Source organism: Phalacrocorax carbo, chromosome Z (genome assembly GCF_963921805.1).
Source record: "Phalacrocorax carbo chromosome Z, bPhaCar2.1, whole genome shotgun sequence".
Lineage (NCBI taxonomy): Eukaryota > Metazoa > Chordata > Aves > Suliformes > Phalacrocoracidae > Phalacrocorax > Phalacrocorax carbo.
The window spans coordinates 68,543,025-68,561,118 of record NC_087548.1 but is presented as its reverse complement, the minus strand read 5'-3'; the positions used below and the strand labels follow the sequence as shown (position 1 = coordinate 68,561,118).

Here is an 18,094-nt window from a genome sequence, read left to right as displayed (position 1 = left end):
ATAGTTAAATGTGTCGGTCACAGCTAATATTCACACACCTCAGCTAATAATTGGTTCATTTCTTTCTCACTTCAATGTAAAGGTGCAGCTCACTTTTTAACTTACTATGCATGCTCAGGGAAGAAGGGACTCACTAGAGGCGGGGCAGTTCCTGGCCTATGGGCCTGATTTTTAGTGTTATAATGAGGATAGTTCCCCTAATGTGCACTTTGTTTTAGTACTTATCTATATCCCAATGACTTGTTCTCCTTGACTATACGCTTTATCACCCCGTTCACAGCGGCTTCTGAGATGGGATGTTTGCTTTGATCAGTCTCTCAGCTTTCCTCAAGGATATAGTCGTAAAACAAGTGCTTCTCTATCTCTCCGTCTCTGTCTCTGACCCCCAACTTCTGTTTTGCCAGGCTTACATAGTTCATTGTTATGTCTTTAGTGGACAGTTCCAGAAATTCCATTTTCTAAGGGGTATCAGTTTTCCCCCCTTTGAGACTGTGAGACCATTTTTTTTCGTGAATCTCATAAGCCTCATTCCTCTTCATAAGTAGTATATAATTTCTTACTATCATACTCATAATACATCCAACTAATATACAATCATAATTTTAACAAGTTTTGCATCCATCCAGTAAGGGAGAATCCATGTTTATGTAATATTTTGTTTAACTCTTCAATTTTTCTTGAAGCCCTCAGGTTATGGCTTGACTTGCCACTTGTTTATCCAGCCCAGTTAATCATCTAGGTTTCCAGTAATGACTGGGACATGAACACAGTGATCCTTATCACTTAAATTAGTATATGCAAAAACTGCACGACCATGTAATAACCTCCGAATGAAATTACTTTACCCACTGTTATTGAATTATTAGTTATTATATTTTCAAAGGTTAGATTTAAATCTCGAGCTAAGATTCCCCCATCTGGGGTTTGTAATAAATTTTAGTAGTGCAATTAAACTGCTGCTATTGTGGATTTTCCCGAATGACTGGATAAATTGTAAGATTACATTTCCTTTACAGACCACTACTAAATATATAACTATCATCTTGGCATAATTAGATTAACAATATTTTCTGAGTTCTATAATTATCCCTATGGAAAATAGGCACTTAATCTCCATGTCGACAAGTCCTGTTTCTTAAGCACAGTTCATCAAGGGTCTCTGATCAAGACTTCCAAGTTCATATACAGACAGTGTCTCCTGGCTGGAATGAGTGGACTGGTGTGTCCAAGGGAAGTTAATTCCTTTGGTACCTGTATAGTGAAGACAAAATCTTCAAATTCCTTGATGGCTGTCCTTTATATGCATTTGGTCTCCCTTCTTTTTTAAGAGGTTTGTGGGATATGCCCCTTCTCAAAGGGGCTTACTCCCTCCTTAACCTTAGGGGCTATTTGAATTTGCAAAAGAACTAAAGGTAAGGCTTCTATCCAGTTAAGGTGTGCTTCCTGGCAAAGTTTAGAGACTTGCCTCTTGAGGGCTTTTCTACTTTTCCACTAGACTGAGGCCTCCAGGGGGTGTGTAATTCACACTTAATCTGTAAAAACTTGGAAATTCCCTGCACTCCTTCTGAAATAAAATGAGGCCCAATGTTAGAGGATATTTCCTCTGGAATACCAAATCTAGGAATCATTTCTTTCAATAAAATCCTAATCACTTCTCTGTCTTTGTTGATGCAACAAGAGAAAGCCTCTGGCCAACCAGGGGAAGTGTCTACTAATACCAGTAAATATTTTTACTGATTCCATTTAGGTAATTCTGCAACCTCCTTTGGTTGAAGAACTGCCTACAGAAGTCTCATAACTTCTGTTCTATATTTTACTGGAGCCCCTTGTGAGTTTAATAATCCTCTTTCTTTCCAAATTGCCCTGTGTGTAGGTACTACCCCAAATGCATATTTGGGATCAGTATATATACTAACTCCTTTCTCATGACTCAGTGCTAAGGCTCGAGTCAGTGCCATCAATTCCATACTTTGAGCAGATGTGTTACCAGACAGTGCTCTGGTTTCCAATGCTTGGATATTTGTTACAAACACGTATCTAGCTCTGCGTCTTCCTGCCAATAGGTAGGTGCTGTCATCGGTAAAAAGCTCCACTTCTGCATCAGGCAGAAGCTTGTCCCATAAATCTAATTTGTTGTAATACACTTGTTTAAAGGTGGTTAGACAATCATGCTTTAATTCATCAGACTCAGAAACTGGGAGTAAAGTGGTAGGATTTAAGGTGGAGGTTAGGGAAAGTGTGACATCATTTCATTCTTGTAGTACAGCCTAATATCTCTCTAGTCTATTTGGGGAAATCCAGTGGTGCCCCTTGTTTTCAAGGAGAGACGATACAGCATAAGGTACAAACAAAGTAATCAGTTGACACAGTGGCAGTTTTCGAGATTCCTCAATTTAGGCTACAGCCACCACCTCTGCCCTCAAGCAGGAGGGCCAGCCTTTACTAACCTCATCTAATCATTTGGAAACATTCCAGCTCCCCAGCTTTTGTGTCAGCACTCCCCACACCACTTGTTTTCTTTCATGTATGTATAATTGAAAGGGTTTTCTCAAATGCAGGAGTCCCAAGGCAGGCGCTTCCATTAATTTTGTCTTACATTCTAACTGACATTCCATTAATTGTGCATGCTCTGAAAAAAAAATTATCACCAGTTCTAATCCCTTCCAGGCTTCCAGTTTAATAGGGTATTGTTTCTTTCTTACTAGCCTGGGTTCTTGTTTTAGTTCCATCTTTTTCAGAGTCACATTCTTGGCTCATTCCGGCATTCCTCATGACCACACCATGGGTATGGTTGCATCTAATACCTTGTCTGGAATATTTCCTTCTGCAGGATCCTTCTCAGTGAGCAGGCATATCTGTGCTTTCCATGCATTCTCTGGAGGAATATGTAACCGGACAAAATCTTCGGAGGTTAATTGTGCATTTAATTTACAGAGTAAATCCTGTCCAAGTAATGCTAAGGGACATTCTGGTGTATACAGAAATTCATGTGTTAATTTAGTATCCCCAGTTGTGAGCTCCATAGTCTGTAAAAAGAGCCTAAAGGGTTTTTTTTGCTGTAGCACAAACAATGCTTACTTTAGTCTTACTTAAAGGTCCCTTGCAGCTAGTTATCACAGAATGGGTGGCCCCATTCTGTCAAAAGATCAATTGTCAAAATTGTCAAAAATAAATCAATCAGAAAATCAATTGTTTTATTCCCCAGCTTAATTGGAACGAGAGGATCGGCTGGGGAATCTTTAATAGATTCTTCCAGTCCCCTTCGGTCTAACCCAATTTCTGCCATTACCCCAACAGCTTCCTCAGCTTCTTTCTCCTGGTCATTAAAAAGATGTGACCTTCCTGTTTGCAATTTAATAAGTCAGAAGTAGTAACTGGTTTACGTACACACACTGGTCCTCCTTCAGATCACACGGCCTGCCTAAAAGTAGCCTGGATTCTGGGCCTCTGTCCCCTCGTCCTACTGGCCATAGGACTAGTAATCTCATCTCCCTCCTCACTGAAGGCACTTGATCCTAATTGCTTTGGAGTGGCTACCAATAGCCAAGCTTCTTCTTCCATATCCTCTGTCTTGCTTGTTTTCTTACAGTTAGTACAGCACAAATTCTCTTCCTTTTTTCTCAGTTAAAGAATATATTTTATTCTGGTATTTCAAATCCACCAAACCACTTTCTTTCTATTATCCCAGTCGCCTTTTAACATAAAGAACAAGTCAACGTATAGCATTTTGCCCCGTTTTTCATTTTTCTGACAAAACATTAATTGCAGTATAGAATTATATTTCAAAGACCCATTTTCAGGCCATTTCTCAGCCTCTTCTAATTGATATAGTGGCCACAATCGATTGAAATACCATTTTAATTTATCCTTAGTCAGGGGGTCCCCTCCAAATTTACTCCAATTCTTTAGGATGCATCCTAAGGGAGCGCAAGGAGGAGTGCTCGTGGAAGCAGTGGAACCCATTTAAGTACCAAAAACCAAACCAATGTTTCATATACAACAAATTCCAAAATTCCCCATGCAAAATGAGGGATCTTCTCCCTACATTAGGAATTCCAGATACAAATTCCAAAATTCCCCGTGCAAAACAAGGGATCTTTTCCCTACATTAGGAATTAGATATACAAAATGAGGCATCTTCTCCCTATGTTAGGAATGAGACATACAAAACAAGGGATTTTCTCCCTGAGTTACAAGCTGCCCATGCAAACAAGAGATTTTCTCCTCATGTTAGGAATTCCAAATGCAAATACAATGTGTAGAAACAAAACAACACTGCAATGCATCTTACGCGGAGCAAATACCAAAACAATTCCAGCTGCTTCCTTAAGATCTCGCTCTTAGCCACTTTTCCCCTTAAAACACCTCCTTTGAATAGTGTTGCACCTGTGTGTGACTCACTGCTGGACTGCAGGAGAGAAGAGTTGATGGAGTCCCCCGATCAACAGGTCGGTGCATGCTGGAGTCCATTTGGTCTGCTTCTCCTCATTGGGTACGGTGAGACGATCCAGGCAAAGCTGTCAGTGCAGTCCCACCAGAGTCACCAAAATTGTTATCATGAAAAGCGGTTTTGTTTGCCCAGTGTGCAAAATGCCAAACTACACATAGAGCAAAGGTATTTTATTCAATCAATTTTCGTGAAAAGATTGGTGCTAGGTGGTAGCCCACAAAGCTAGCACACTGCACTGAGAAACTACAAGGCATTTATATAGTTAAATGTGTACGCTCAGCTAATAATTGGTTAATTTCTTTCTCACTTCAATGTAAAGGTACAGCTCACTTTTTAATTTACCACACATGCTCAGGGAGTAGAATCATAGAATCATTAAGGTTGAGAAAGATCTCTAGGACCATCAAGTTCAACCATTAACCCAACACTACCATGCTTCCTAAACCATGCCCTGGAGTGCTGCCTCTATACGTCTCTTAAATACCTCCAGGGATGGTGACTCCACTACGTCTCAGGGCAGCCTGTTCCAATGCCTGACCACTCTTTCAGTAAAGAAGTTTTTCCTACTATGCAATCTAAACTTCCCCTGGTGCATCTTGAAGCCATTTCCTCTCATACTATCACTAGTAACTTGGGAGAAGAGACCAACACCGACCTTGCCACAGCCCCCTTTCAGGTAATTGTAGACAGCAGTAAGGTCTCCCCTCAGCATCCTCTTCCCCAGACTAAACAACCCCCAGTCCCTCAGCCGCCCCTCATAAGACTTGTTCCAAGACCCTTCACCAGCTTCGTTGCCCTCCTCTGGACACACTCCAGCTACTTTATACCCTTGTAGTGAGGGGCCCAAAACTGAACACAGAATTCAAGGCTTGGCCTCACTAGTGCCAATTACAGGGGCACAATCACCGCCCTGCTCCTGCTGGCCACACTATTGCTACAAGCCAGGGTGCTGTTGGCCTTCTTGGCCACCTGGGCACACTGCTGGCTCATGTTCAGCCAGCTGTCAACCACACCTCCAGATCCTTCTCCACCAGGCAGCTTTCCAGCCACTCTGCCCCAAACCTGTAGCATCTCATGGGGTTGTTGTGACCCAAGTGAGGGACCTGGCACTTGGCCTTGTTGAACCTCTTACAGCTGACCTCAGCCCATTCATCCAGCCTGTCCAGGTCCCTCTGCAAAGCCTTCCTACCCTCCAGCAGATCAACACTCCCGCCCAACTTGGTGTCATCTGCAAACTTACTAAGGGTGCACCAGATCCCCTCATCCAGGTAATTGATACAGATATTAAACAAGACTGCCCCAACACTGAGCCCTGGGGAATCCTGCTCATGACTGGCCACCAACTGGATTTAGCTCCATTCACCACAACGCTCTGGCCTCGGCCATCCAGCGGGTGTTTTACCCAGCAAAAAGTACACCTGTCCAAGCTATGAGCCGCCAGCTTCTCTAGGAGGATGCTGTGGGAAACAGTAGCAAAGTTTTTACTTTGATAAGTAAAACCAGGTAGATAACACCTATAGCCTTTCCCTCATCCATCAGGTGGGTCACCCTGTCAAAGAAGGAGGTCAGGTTGGTCAGGCAGGACCTGCCTTTCCTGAACCCAAGGGACTCACTAGAGGAGGGGCAGTTCCTGGCCTATGGGCCTGATTTTTAGTGTTATAATGAGGATAGTTCCCCTAATGTGCACTTTGTTTTAGTACTTATCTGTATCCCAATGACTTGTTCTCCTTGACTATACGCTTTATCACCCCGTTCGCAGCGGCTTCTGAGATGGGATGTTTGCTTTGATCAGTCTCTCAGCTTTCCTCAAGGATATAGTCGTAAAACAAGTGCTTCTCTATCTCTCCGTCTCTGTTTCTGGCCCTCAACTTCTGTTTTGCCAGGCTCACATAGTTCATTCTTATGTCTTTAGTGGACAGTCCCAGAAATTCCATTTTCTAAGGGCTATCAACCCTGCCCTGCTGACACTCTTCTCCAGGGTGATGACCCAGCAGCAGAGGCTGGGTGCTCAGACAAACAAGTTCAGCCACTGCTGCCAAGGTTTCCTTGCTCTTGCAGGAAATGCCAGCATTCTGATGCAACACTCCCAGAGAAGTAAGCACAGCTCCTTCTGCTGAGGGACATTGGGCCCACCTCGCTGAGGGCCCAACAGAGCTGAGGGAGACACCACCTGCAGCTCCCAGCACTGCCCACCCTGCCATCAAGCACGAGAGAGAGGGAGGTTGTTTGGGTGGGAAGGAGGGTGTGAGGGCTTAGCTCTCTCCCTCTGCTGCCTGCTGAGGGCTGTGACTCGCTCTGCAGGAAGGGCAGCAGGGCTTCAGCTGACAGGGAGGAAAGATGGCTGCTCCTCAGGTTCTTTTTTAACTACCTTCACTGCCAGAGGGGACCAGCAGAGGACGCTGCATGGTGTCAGCCCACAAGAAGCACATGAGGTTACCAAACAGCCCCTCAGCAACCAGGGCCACCAGCAAGCTGCCTCCCCCAGGTGGGAACCTGCCAGGGAGAGGCAAGCAGCACAGAGGCTTCCGGCCACCAGCCAGAAGCCCTGCCCCTTCACTGGCATCTTCTGTTGTGATTGGCTGCCAGGACCTGCCACACCTTGTAGTTTACCCAGTGGTACAGGAAGTCTCTCCCCTTTATGTACTGGTAGCTGCCATTTTGTTTCAGCCACCATTTTATGGCAGGGATCTGCCACTGCCTTGCTCTGCCATTGGCTGGTTGCTGTCTACCCACATGTCCTTTGGTCTCTGTCTGATTGGCTCCCTGCTTCCTTTGGACCAGGAAATGCTCAGATATGGAAATCTATACATTCATTTAACATGCTTGCAGTGTGGAAGTGGGTACATGCAGAAGTGTACAAATACGTATAGGTATATTTTTTTTATTTATACATAGATACACTGGATACATCTACATTTATATACTTATGTATTGTTATATGTATATACGTATATGCATTTATAAAGTTACAGAAATTAAATACATATGCGTCTGTAAAAGAATAGGTATGAAGTAGCTAAAACATCTCTTACTAACAGCTAATGGGACAAATAATAAAGTTTTAATATGAATAGAAAATAATTAAATGAAAACAAAAGGCAGGTTTGGCTCCCACACACATATGTGCTGTGTGGCTGCAGAAGAAACACCATCATGTCTGGGGGCACCAGGAGAGGCAGCACAGACCCCTCCAAGGAGCCAGCCAATGGGGCCCTGTGGATTAGTATGAGCACTGGGGTGTTGCAGAGCTCTTCAGCTCAGACCATGGTTATTTCAGGGCTGGAGGGAGTAGGGGGAAGGATGGTGGTCATAATGGAGCTGGTGGGGCTTTTACTTCTGGGGCCTTGGCTTACAAGGCAGGAACTCAGGAAGAACTGGTACAACAAACTGCTAATTAGGAAAGCTAAATGAATTTTACGTCGTTCAAGCCTCTTGTTGCAAGGGGTTGCGGGGACAAAAGGGCCCCTAACTGCAGGCTGGCCCACATGGTGGGCCAGTGAATGTCTCACACTGGGGAAGAAGGTGACCTCAGGAGTTTATATATGCATCACTTTCCTATCCAAGAGGGAAAAGGGTTGGGGGATCTTTAAGCCAAATGATAGTCTTAGATATGCCAAGAGCAGTTTCCTCCTTTTACACAGTGAACACTATTACGGTGTTAAAGATGTCAGGAAGGTATCTGGAGTAAGAAAGCTTTGTGGACTTTGTCATACACCGTATAACTATGTCCAAAGCTGTAAATATTATTTACAGCTCTGTTAACTGTGCAGTTAACTTAGGGACAAGGATAAGGTGCTCTGGCTGCAGGCTGTTGTGCAGGTCTTGGGAGTTTTTACAGAGGTAAAATGTCCTGGCTATTAAAAACCAAATTGATTGTTTGGCTATGATTTTCTGTTGAGACATGTAAGTTCTGTTAAAAAACATCATGAATGTAAAGGCTGGAACTGTGCAACAAGCTAGGAACAGACCTGTAACGTAAAAAGCACCAGTGACCGAAAATCATGCCCATGATTAAAATCCCAGGACCAGGACAGGGTTATATTGTCTATGATATGGAACATATGCAGGAAAATGGGACACATTTCCCAAACTACATTTTTACATGGAGATAGTCCTGGATGACCCTTCAGCTGAAGAGGGGGCAGAAAAGAAAACTGAAAGAAAATGAAAGTTTAAAGGGGACACATCTCATGCACTTTAGTCACCTGGTTTTTGACACAGAGTTTGGGGCTATGCTTTCCTAGCACACAATGCCTACTGATGGCCATTGATGGCTCCTTTATTATTAGTCAGTTTCTAAAGGAAAAAATGGGTGTCAATCACCCAAGGTGGTAAACTTGTATGTATACGTGTACGCAGCCTGAGTATATGTTTCATAGAGCCTTAAAGGGTTTTACTCACAAAACCAAGCAGTCTCCCCCACACTGTGTAGCGGGAGCTGCAAAGGTTACTTACCCCATTTTTTCAAAACTGCCAAAAAGGACCACCAAAGAGATTGTGTTTCAACACACTTGTGAGCAAATGAGTGGGTTGCTATGACAAAAGGAGCATGGGAGCTTGCAGAGTGCTTAGCCAAGGCCAAACTGCCAACACTGTTGGTCCCAAGAGATGTGTTTTTTGGCAGCAGCATTTGTCTGTATTACAAAGCAGCCCTCGACGAAAAACTATATTGCTGTCATTTTACTAGCCTCTATCCCTTCATCAACAAAACAAAACAATACCCTTCTGGGCATCCAAAGTTATTTTTTAGAATTTTAACACAAGCTACAGAATATACCTCCAACACCCACACCATACACCACAGGGACACCTTGAACACCAGGGAGACCACTGCCAGGATGGGCTCTATAATAATCCCCATTCATGGATGAATCAAAACCTTTCTCAGATCTTTCTTTTGTTCTAGACACCCTGCTGTGGTCTCTGTTTTCAGGGAAGCACAGATTCTTTAATTTTAAACACACCTCTATATAGGGTTTTCCAAACCCTTACAGGGTTTGAAGGGTTTGCATCCATCTGTTTGGCTCTGATCACTGCAGAAGTTATGACTGTCATTCTTTATAAATGCAGAGAACAGGTCAATGCAGCAAAAAGTGTTGTGTGCTGTAAAAATATCTCTACCTCTTGGGTTTGAATGTCCTGTTAAACACCCAGTGACAGAGGCTTATATTTCATTATTTGCCAGAAAAATTGTGAATATTATACTGCTTTAACAGCTTATTTAAAGGTTAGTTTAAAAATTCTTTTGTTGGGTTGGTCTGTAATTTCTGAGGCTAACGCTGCCAGATAAAACTTGTTGTAAAAGCCCTGAGTATTTCAGAACCTGTTTTGCCTTGTACATCTATGGTCCAGGCTTGCTTGGATAATATATCTGTCACCATTAAGTTGTACTTAAGATAAGTTAAGTTGTTGTGTTTGGAAGACTGTTGCATGTCCACCAAGTCTGCCTGTCACTGTGCATCTACCTCTGCCACTATCACTCTTATTCTTTTAAACTGTTTCCTTGCTGCCTTGTGTAAGCTGGAAGAGTCCGGGTTTGTAAGCCAGGCTTCTCTTCAAATCAGCAATTTACTTTTTAGCAGCTTCAGAAAGGGCATTTATACCCCCCTCAGCTTCCCACCTCCTCAGGAGCATCATAAACGTCTTTTGACAGAAGTGATAGTGTAGACACATTCACTGACGTGCCACTACTATGCACATGTACAAAAGATAACATTGGACAATAACACAAATACAGAGAAAGTTTATTAACAGGGTATGAGGGGAGTTGGTTGTCAGTCATGGTTCTTCAGGATTTTTCCTTTTTTGCCATTGAACACCACTGTCACTTCAATACCCATTCTTTTTCTTTGGCTGCTGCTGGCTTGGACAGGAGCACCAGAAAGTCACAGCATGATTCTGATTTCTCCATGCTCAAACTACCAGTTTTTTTAAATGTTCATTAGGGTCATCGACCTTATAGGAAGCACATATAGCACCAGCCTGCACCCTGTCATGTCTTACAGGATGCTGTAATATCCACCAGAACGACCAGCAAAGGAAGCTCCCTGCTGCCATCTGCTCTCTGTGCCATACCTTGATATGTAATTTGTGGTTCACAGACCAGCTGCTTCTTTGGGTTGGTGTGGGCTTTTTTGGGAATCCTGTAGGGTCCTACTAGTCAATCACAGTGGACCAGACAAAGTGCAGGACTTCTGGGACAAAGCCTGGCTGCTGCGTGGTCCTTCTGTTCCTCCCTGTAGTGCATGCAGGGGAGAAGTCATCCCCGGCCCCCGCCCCATGCAAAAACAGCCAGGATCCCCAAACTCCCATCCAGTCAATTACTACGTACAAAATTGTATTTGCCATTTACTAGGGAGGAATTAAAAGGGCAATACTTGAATGCTTAATCAGCATTCATGTTTTCTTTTCCAATCTGGTTACAGCCGCCACTATAGACAGATCATGAGGAAGGGTTCCAGGCAGGTACCAGTCCCCATCTGCACAATCTTACCAAAATCATGGGTACAGCCGCCAGCTGCAAGAGGAAGGGCATGAATTAATATCTCCAACTGGCTACCCAGGGCTGCCAGGCTGTTTCCCAGGTAAAGATACTGTGTGAGAAACACCAAGTTACCCTGGGCATGCATGGCCTCATCTTTTGGCTCCTCCACAAATGGCCACCCCTACCAGCTGTGGCAGAGCATGGTCCCCAAGCCCCTGCTTGCCATGGCACGGGGGCAGTAAGTTGCTTACTAAAAAGCAAACATGAATGAGACTTAAGGCCGAGCAGCCTGAAGTCTCCCATGGCTGCAGGACCACTTTTTCATTTGTGTGTAAGTGCTGTGCCTAAACACCGTCACAGCAAGAGCTGTCTCCTCCCCAAGAGAAGGTGAGCTGAGAGTCAAGGTCAACCCCCCCACAGGCAGTGCCCTCACTAATGGGGCACAGCTGGGTGCCCCAGTCCCCAGAGAAGGCAAGTGATGAACCAGGTCCAGAATCCATCAAGGGAGTACAAGAGATGGGGCTGGAGATCATACTGGAGACATCCAGTACGAGCTGGAACATCCAGACGAGGGGTTCCTGCAGGAGGCAATATACCTACAGCATAGGTCTGGGCTACCTTCAGGAGACAGGGCTGTGGACTGAAGGCCCACACCTGAGCTGAAATGGCGCTCACACAGGGGAGGCGAGAGATCAGGGGTGTGTGTGTGTGAAGGCCCCAGGTAAGGCTGCTTAGGTCTCTGAATCCCGTTTTGTGCAGCTTTCCTTCCCAGCAAGGGGTGTCATCACACCTTGCAGAGACCTAGGTTTAAAGGTGACTTGCTAGGGTTTTAAAGAGTCACAGATCCTCTAGCCAAGCAAAGAATAGCTTTTTGCTCCAAATCACTTCATTAAAAAAACCCCATCCAATCCCAAAAATTGTATAATCCAGCCTCCCATTCATGACAGTTAAGCTAACACATTCAGATAGACCTCCACTTGCCAAGAATTTTATTCCGTTACAACACTGCCACCTCTTGTTCATCTGCAGATTTTATTTTGCACAGTTCCAACCTGTGGTGGACCCACCACCAGCACAAAGTCATAGGGCCCCTACTAGTTCTGTTAAACTGAAACCTTACAAGGAATAGCAACTGAGTGGATACAACATCATGTACTTCCATACAAGTTACAAACAGGTAGAAAGCCTGAAAACACCAACAGACGTGTTATGTCAGTGTTGACTGGTATGTCCACTGTTTCCTCTGGTAACTCACAGAATGAGGTACTAAAAGAAAGGGGGAAAAGCCCCAAACCAACAAAAAACCCAGAACCCAGCAGCAAAACCCACCCCAGTGGAAAATGTCATGGGATATTTTCCAGGGAGTGAAATGTACTCTGTCCATGCAATGTTATCTCCAAACCTGGAGATTTCTCCTGATGTGAATCTTACTTGTCCTCTAGCACTTGCCCCATCTTCTACCTCAGAGGCTGCCACCCAAAGGCATATATTTTCCTGATGCTTGTTAATGAAGAGCAGCACCTGTTCTGTCTCCACCAGGGACACTAAGTCTGTGAATTGTGTGGAAACCTCCTGGAGAAGACTTGGCTGCAGATGAGCAGTGTAGGTTGATCATCTTGTCTTTGAGTTTCTGACTAGGTGGTTTCTGGGGAAAGGTTCAGCACGATCTAGAAGAAGGTGGACCAGAAGAAGGTGGATCGCACTCTGTGCTAGCATGTACAACATGGGAAAAGCCCACAGAATGCAGGGAGGAGACAAAAAGCACAATCCAGCCAGGCCACTTTGTCCAGCTGCTTGCCATTCAACTAGTTCATTTTGTTGGGGTTAGACTGGTGACAGATATGGGTTTTCTGCATGGGTTCCTTGATCTCTAGCACTATACTTCATTTTTATTTCCTGTAGGCATATTTAGAGATCAGTAATAATTAACACCACCTTGCAATACTACTTTTTTGCTATGCTTTTTCATTATGTCTCTTTGTGTTTCAGTCCTGGTGTCTAGAGTAGTTGAGAAAGGGTGTAATGCATTTCACCAGATGCAGGGGCCTGGGAGCTGCCAGAAGTCCCAGCTGATGAGGAGCTGAAGCCCATAGCAATGATCCCCTGGGCAGTGGGGCCAGCAGAAGCTGCTGGTAAACCCACAGTGCAGAAGGAAGGGACCTGCCAGCCAGTCTGTCAGTATTTTCCTCTTCACATCCCTTTCCAGCTGGAAGATCCAATCAATAAGAAAATTACTGTCTTGAAGTGAAGTTGCCAGCAGGCAATCTGTTTTACCATGGCTGAGTCCTAATGGGCTGACACTTGAGGCACCTGGGGTTTTTTACTTTATACTCAACAAACACAGTATTTCTGAACCATAGAATTGAGCCCAACTTCCTTAAGCCCCCTCTGGTGTCTAAACCCAAGATGAACCCTCAAAAACTGTGGTGCTTGTTTTGGGCGCTCAGCTAAGTGGTGTGTTGGGACCACCTTGGAAGTGTTAGTATGTTCGCTGGCCCCCTCACTGATGTTGACTAAGACAGCCTCACTTTCTGTTCTCATAGGTGCTCCAATACAGCCACAGGGTTCCATTAGCTTTGCTCCAGACTCTAGAGTTAACAGAGGCACAGGATAGTCCAAGAAGGGTTTATTCCTGAAAAGTCTTTCCATGACAGGTCAGAACTATGGCAATAGGCATTTAGTCTCTCCACAGGTTGCTCTGGGAGACCATCCCTCTTTCTGCTGTTTGCAAAGCTGTCTTTCTGTTTTGCCCAGCAATCTGTTGAGTAATGTGTCCTTAATGTTGATCTCATCATTGACCTAGTACTCTGCATGAATGTCCACAGAGAACTGGGTAGGAGCTGCTCTGCCCCCTTTCTCTTTCTTTTGATGGGTAAAAGAGTGATATCTGCAGAACCCAGACCCTTTGCAAAGAAGATGTGAAGCTCACACCGTTACAAGGCCACATGAAGTTTCTGTTGAGCTGCATGGCCCTCAGCTGTGTGGTAGGACCCAACTCTACCACTCAGGCCAAGAGAGCCTGTCCTGGTGTGTGGGGGTATTCTTCCTGGGGTGTTTCCCTGTGTTGAACTGCATGGTTCATTTTGGACCATCATCCAAGACATTAATGAAGATATTAAATAGTATTGAAGCCAGTGTTGCCCCTGGGGTACACCACTGACAACTGGCCTCCAGCTGTCCCACTCCCACAGCACCTGTGGATGTATCCTGTCAGATGCTGGGGTGCATGCTGCAGGGCCTGCTGGGGCTGGGACCATTAGGGTCTGCCCCCAAGGTGGCAGGGCAGAACCTCACAGCCAGATCCATCCCACTCCACAGAGAGGGAGCAGGGGGGCCAGGGGGCATCAGGCACCTCCCCAGGGTTGGGAATGGGCCAAGGCCAGTCTGGCATATCATCCCATGGGCCCCATGGCTGAGCAGCACAGGGCTGTGGGGAGCTGGAGACGAGCACCCTATGGCATCAGCAGGGCATGGGCTGAGGGTCCCAAGCAGGGCTGAAAAGGTGTCCTGGGTGATGGGCAGAGTTGGGAGAAGCCCTGAGGGGGCAGGAATGGCCCTTGAGGCCCATGGTTACCCTTGAAGACATTACAGCCTCCTGTTTGAAGGACACTGGAGACCCCCAGAGGTGTAGGCATTCCTTGCTTCTAAAACACCATGATAGAGTGTGCCCAAACCCCTCAAAAGGAAAGGTGAAGTCAAGAGGTGTTACATATTGAGACGATCTACACTAGACCTGGTTCATTGAGATATCTGTGGTACCTGGAGCTGGACTCAATCCTGAGGGAATCACCAAAGAGACAGCCTACACGGTCCATGCCTGAAAGCATCCAGCACTTAAACATAAGTCAAATGACTTATATTATTATAGGGGTGGGGGTGGGTGGTGGGGTGGGTGGGGATGGAAGATGGGGTGGGACATGACACCAAACCCAGATACTACAAAAATTATTTCATTATTCCACAAGAAATTGAGAGTAAATGCCTCTGCAATGTCTCTGGGAAATACCATAAAGACATCCAGAAGAACAGTCACCAATTTGCAAACTCTAACACATGCCTCCAATCCTGTGAATGAACTGTCACACCTCTCCACTGCAGGCCAGCACCCACCCACTGGCACAAAAATTGCAGTCACAGCTGATCATCACCTCTGCCTGGAAAATCCCACTGCTCCATCCCTGATCACTTCATTTCCCTTTCTCTTTGTAAAGTCCTCCCTGAGCAGTGTTCTCACTGTTTGCACCATGGCTCCTGCCCTACATTAACACTCCCCTCCTGCCTCCCCTCAGCAAATACAGCCCCCCAGATCAGAACTACCTTGCCAGTGCACGGCATCCCCTGGCCCTATGGCCCCAGCCACTCCACCAGCCTTCATACTCTCTCTGGATGTTTCCAGCTGTTTGTTTTTTCTTTCTCTGGGCTAAGAAGAGCTCATCCCTGTCCTGGAAAAAAAAAAAACAGCCCAGCCCCAAAACAAAAAAAACAACAAAAACCTCCAAAACCACCACCACCACTGCTAATAATAATAATAAACAAACAAACAAATAAATTGATAAATAAATAAATAAATGAAAACCAACACATCTCTTTTTGCAGTCAGTTTTTCTGTACCTGTTTCAGCCAGGCTTGCTCATGTGCTCTTACTTTTCAGGAGTAAAGCAAGTGCCTTATGGAATACCTTTTTTCTCACAAATCTCTGTGTTTCTCACCTAAATTTGTGCTCCCTTCAGCACCAAGTATGAAGCGTCTTTGGAGGATTGCTTTCCCCCAGTGTCTGCCTTGGCCCATGCAGCCGCACACAGATGAATTGTGAGCCAGGGAGAGACCAGAAGTTCCTTCAGTGGTCCCTCTTTTATGGGAATAAAATGCAAAGCAGCGACGATCCAGTCCAGTGTGGTTATGTCCTGTGTCCTTCCCCCCCCCCGCATTGCCTCCCCAGCCCAGTCCCTGCAGCTGGGACGAACCCTCCCCTCTCCCAAGGGAAAAGCTAAGGTCTGTATTGTCTGTGCTCGTTTCAGTTCCTCTGGGAGCCTGCAGGGCAGCGAGCAGCCATCAGCTGAGCCAGCACCAGAAGACACGAACCTCAGTTTCCAGCCCTGCCCTGACCTGACAGACCGGCTAAAACATGCAGTAATGCAGGTGGTTGCAGTAATTTTGGAGTAACCCTCAGTCTCTCCCCGAGTGTTAGGGATTCCCGTGCGTGAAGTTAAAACGTCTTCCAAAACACTGTCATCAGAACAATGACTTTATTAACAGAGACAAACAAAGGATTAAAATACATTATGAGTATGCTGAAACACACAGTGTACCTGTGGAGGACAGACATATTTATAGACATCAGTTCGTTGTAGAAATGTGAGCAATTTGGTCTAGATGACTAGGATATCCCCTGGTAGTTTGCAACGATCCAGACAGCTTTCTCTCCGTGGTGGCTCCGGTAAAGCAACCGATTTCCCCCCAGCCCCACCCCAGCCAGGTTCGTGCCGGACCCCTGAACGCCACGGTATCTCATGCCGGACTTTCTCCAGTGCACGGTGAGCACAGCTGGACTCGGCCTAAGCCAGCAGCGCATGTGAAACCCCACCGCCGGCTGCGCACCGCTCCCGCTGGGGTGTGCCCACTTGGGCCCTCTCAGCTGCAGAGCAAGAAAAAGGGGGTCAGGATGCTTTGAAGACATCGGCCCCCCACCGCACACCCCTCAGGGGATCCCCTTGCCCTGGCCCCTCCGGCCAGCAGCGGGTGGACGTTCCCCACTTCGGAAAGGAGCCGGGCACCTCGGGGCAGGGCACGGGGCCAGCCCCATTCCCAGGCACGGCTCGGCACGACTCGGCTCTGCACTGGTACGGCACTGCAACTCCCGGCACCGGCGCCTCTACTCGGCAAGGCACGGGCTGGATTTCTCCTGGACGGACAAAATCAAACGGGGAAAGAGGGGAGGAAGGAGAAGGGGGGGCGGAGGGGGGGCGGGGAGAGAAAGAAAACAGCTCCACGGATGTCGGATGTCACGGACGGCGTTACACGGGCGACGCGGGGGCTCTCGCTGCGTTTCTCGGTCGGACGAGCCGCGGGAAGTCGCCGCCGCCGCCCCGGGCCGGCACGTCGGGGCGGGGAGACGTCGGTGCCTGCGCTCCCGGCGGCTCGTCCCGGGGCGCCCCCGCTTACAGGCACTTGAGGAGGAAGGAATTGCACGAAGTCCCCCGGGGGCAGTCACAGAGCTTCCCGATGCGGGCCCCCTTCCTCACGGCGCACTGCTCCCCGGCGTCGCACTGCGGGCAGCGGCAGGCGGTGAGGGGGGCGCCCCGTCCCGCCCCGCCCCGTCCCGTCCCGTCCCGCCACTCACCATGGGCACCTGCCCGAACTTCTTCTCGTAGTGCGGGACCCTCTTGCTCTTCAGCTTCTCCAGCACCTCCTGCAGCGCCTCGATCTGCCGAGAGACCCCACAGCCCCCGTCAGGCCGCGCCCGCCCGGGCGGCGCCGCCCGCCCCGACCCCGGTCCCGGCCCCCCCGCCCCACCAGTTCCTTCTCTCGGGAGGCGCTGCCGCCGGCGAGAGGCTCCAGGTCGCGGGCGCGGCGGGTCGGGGTCGGCCCCGGCCCCTGGCCCTGCCCCGGCCCCTGCCCGCGGGCGCCCAGCAGCAGCGCGGCCGCCACGGCGCAGAGCGCCAGCGCCCGGCAGCTCTCCATGGTGCTGCCGCCGCCGCCCGCCGCCGCCGCCGCCGCTTTATAGCGCCGCGCCCGCCCCGCCGTGCGTCAGCGCCCCCCGCCGCCCCTCGCTCCGCTCCGCTCGGCGCCCCCACCTCCTGGGTGTCCGCTCCGGCAGGGGCTGTACCCCCGGCTCGGCCCGCCCTCTGCCCAGCCGGGCTCGGCGCAAACAGCCTAGCCGTCCCTGAGAGCGAAGGGAAGGCAAGCGGCCCCTCTGCACCCCTGGTGGCTCGTCCGTGGCGGAGGGCCGGGTCGCCCCCATGCCGTGCGACAGGGGTGGGAGGCTCTTCCCTCGCCCGTGGGGGAAGGAGGAGGGAGAGGGAGGCCGGTGGACTCACGGAGGGGCGAGCGGAGGTTGGGACGTTAGGGAGACCAGGCTTGGAAATCAACGCGGGGACCTGAGAGGGGGGAGGGTTAGTAGCCCGTGGGCTAAGGAAAAGCACGGTGTCATGAGAGGAAGG

The 18,094-nt window shown here is 47.9% G+C and overlaps 1 protein-coding gene across 1 annotated transcript; it reads right to left on the bottom strand.

Annotated features, from left to right (window-relative positions):
* Positions 1-16,161: 16,161 nt before the first annotated feature.
* On the bottom strand, positions 16,162-17,704 carry CARTPT (CART prepropeptide). The gene is made up of 3 exons (XM_064438604.1): positions 17,448-17,704; positions 17,275-17,358; positions 16,162-17,200 (listed from the first exon to the last, which is right to left on the bottom strand). The coding sequence occupies exons 1-3, from the start codon at positions 17,613-17,615 to the stop codon at positions 17,093-17,095; spliced, it is 360 nt and encodes a 119-aa protein (XP_064294674.1). The 5' UTR covers positions 17,616-17,704; the 3' UTR covers positions 16,162-17,092.
* Between the last annotated feature and the right edge of the window lie 390 nt (positions 17,705-18,094).

What these genes read in the sequence shown, in the direction of transcription:
- CARTPT (XM_064438604.1), bottom strand. Translation starts at nt 17,615, where the DNA reads ATGGAGAGCTGCCGGGCGCTGGCGCTCTGCGCCGTGGCGGCCGCGCTG. An exon ending in CCTCCCGAGAGAAGGAACTG is followed by an intron (nt 17,359 to 17,447) that starts GTGGGGCGGGGG and finishes GTCTCTCGGCAG; the next exon opens with ATCGAGGCGCTGCAGGAGGT. An exon ending in AGTTCGGGCAGGTGCCCATG is followed by an intron (nt 17,201 to 17,274) that starts GTGAGTGGCGGG and finishes CGCTGCCCGCAG; the next exon opens with TGCGACGCCGGGGAGCAGTG.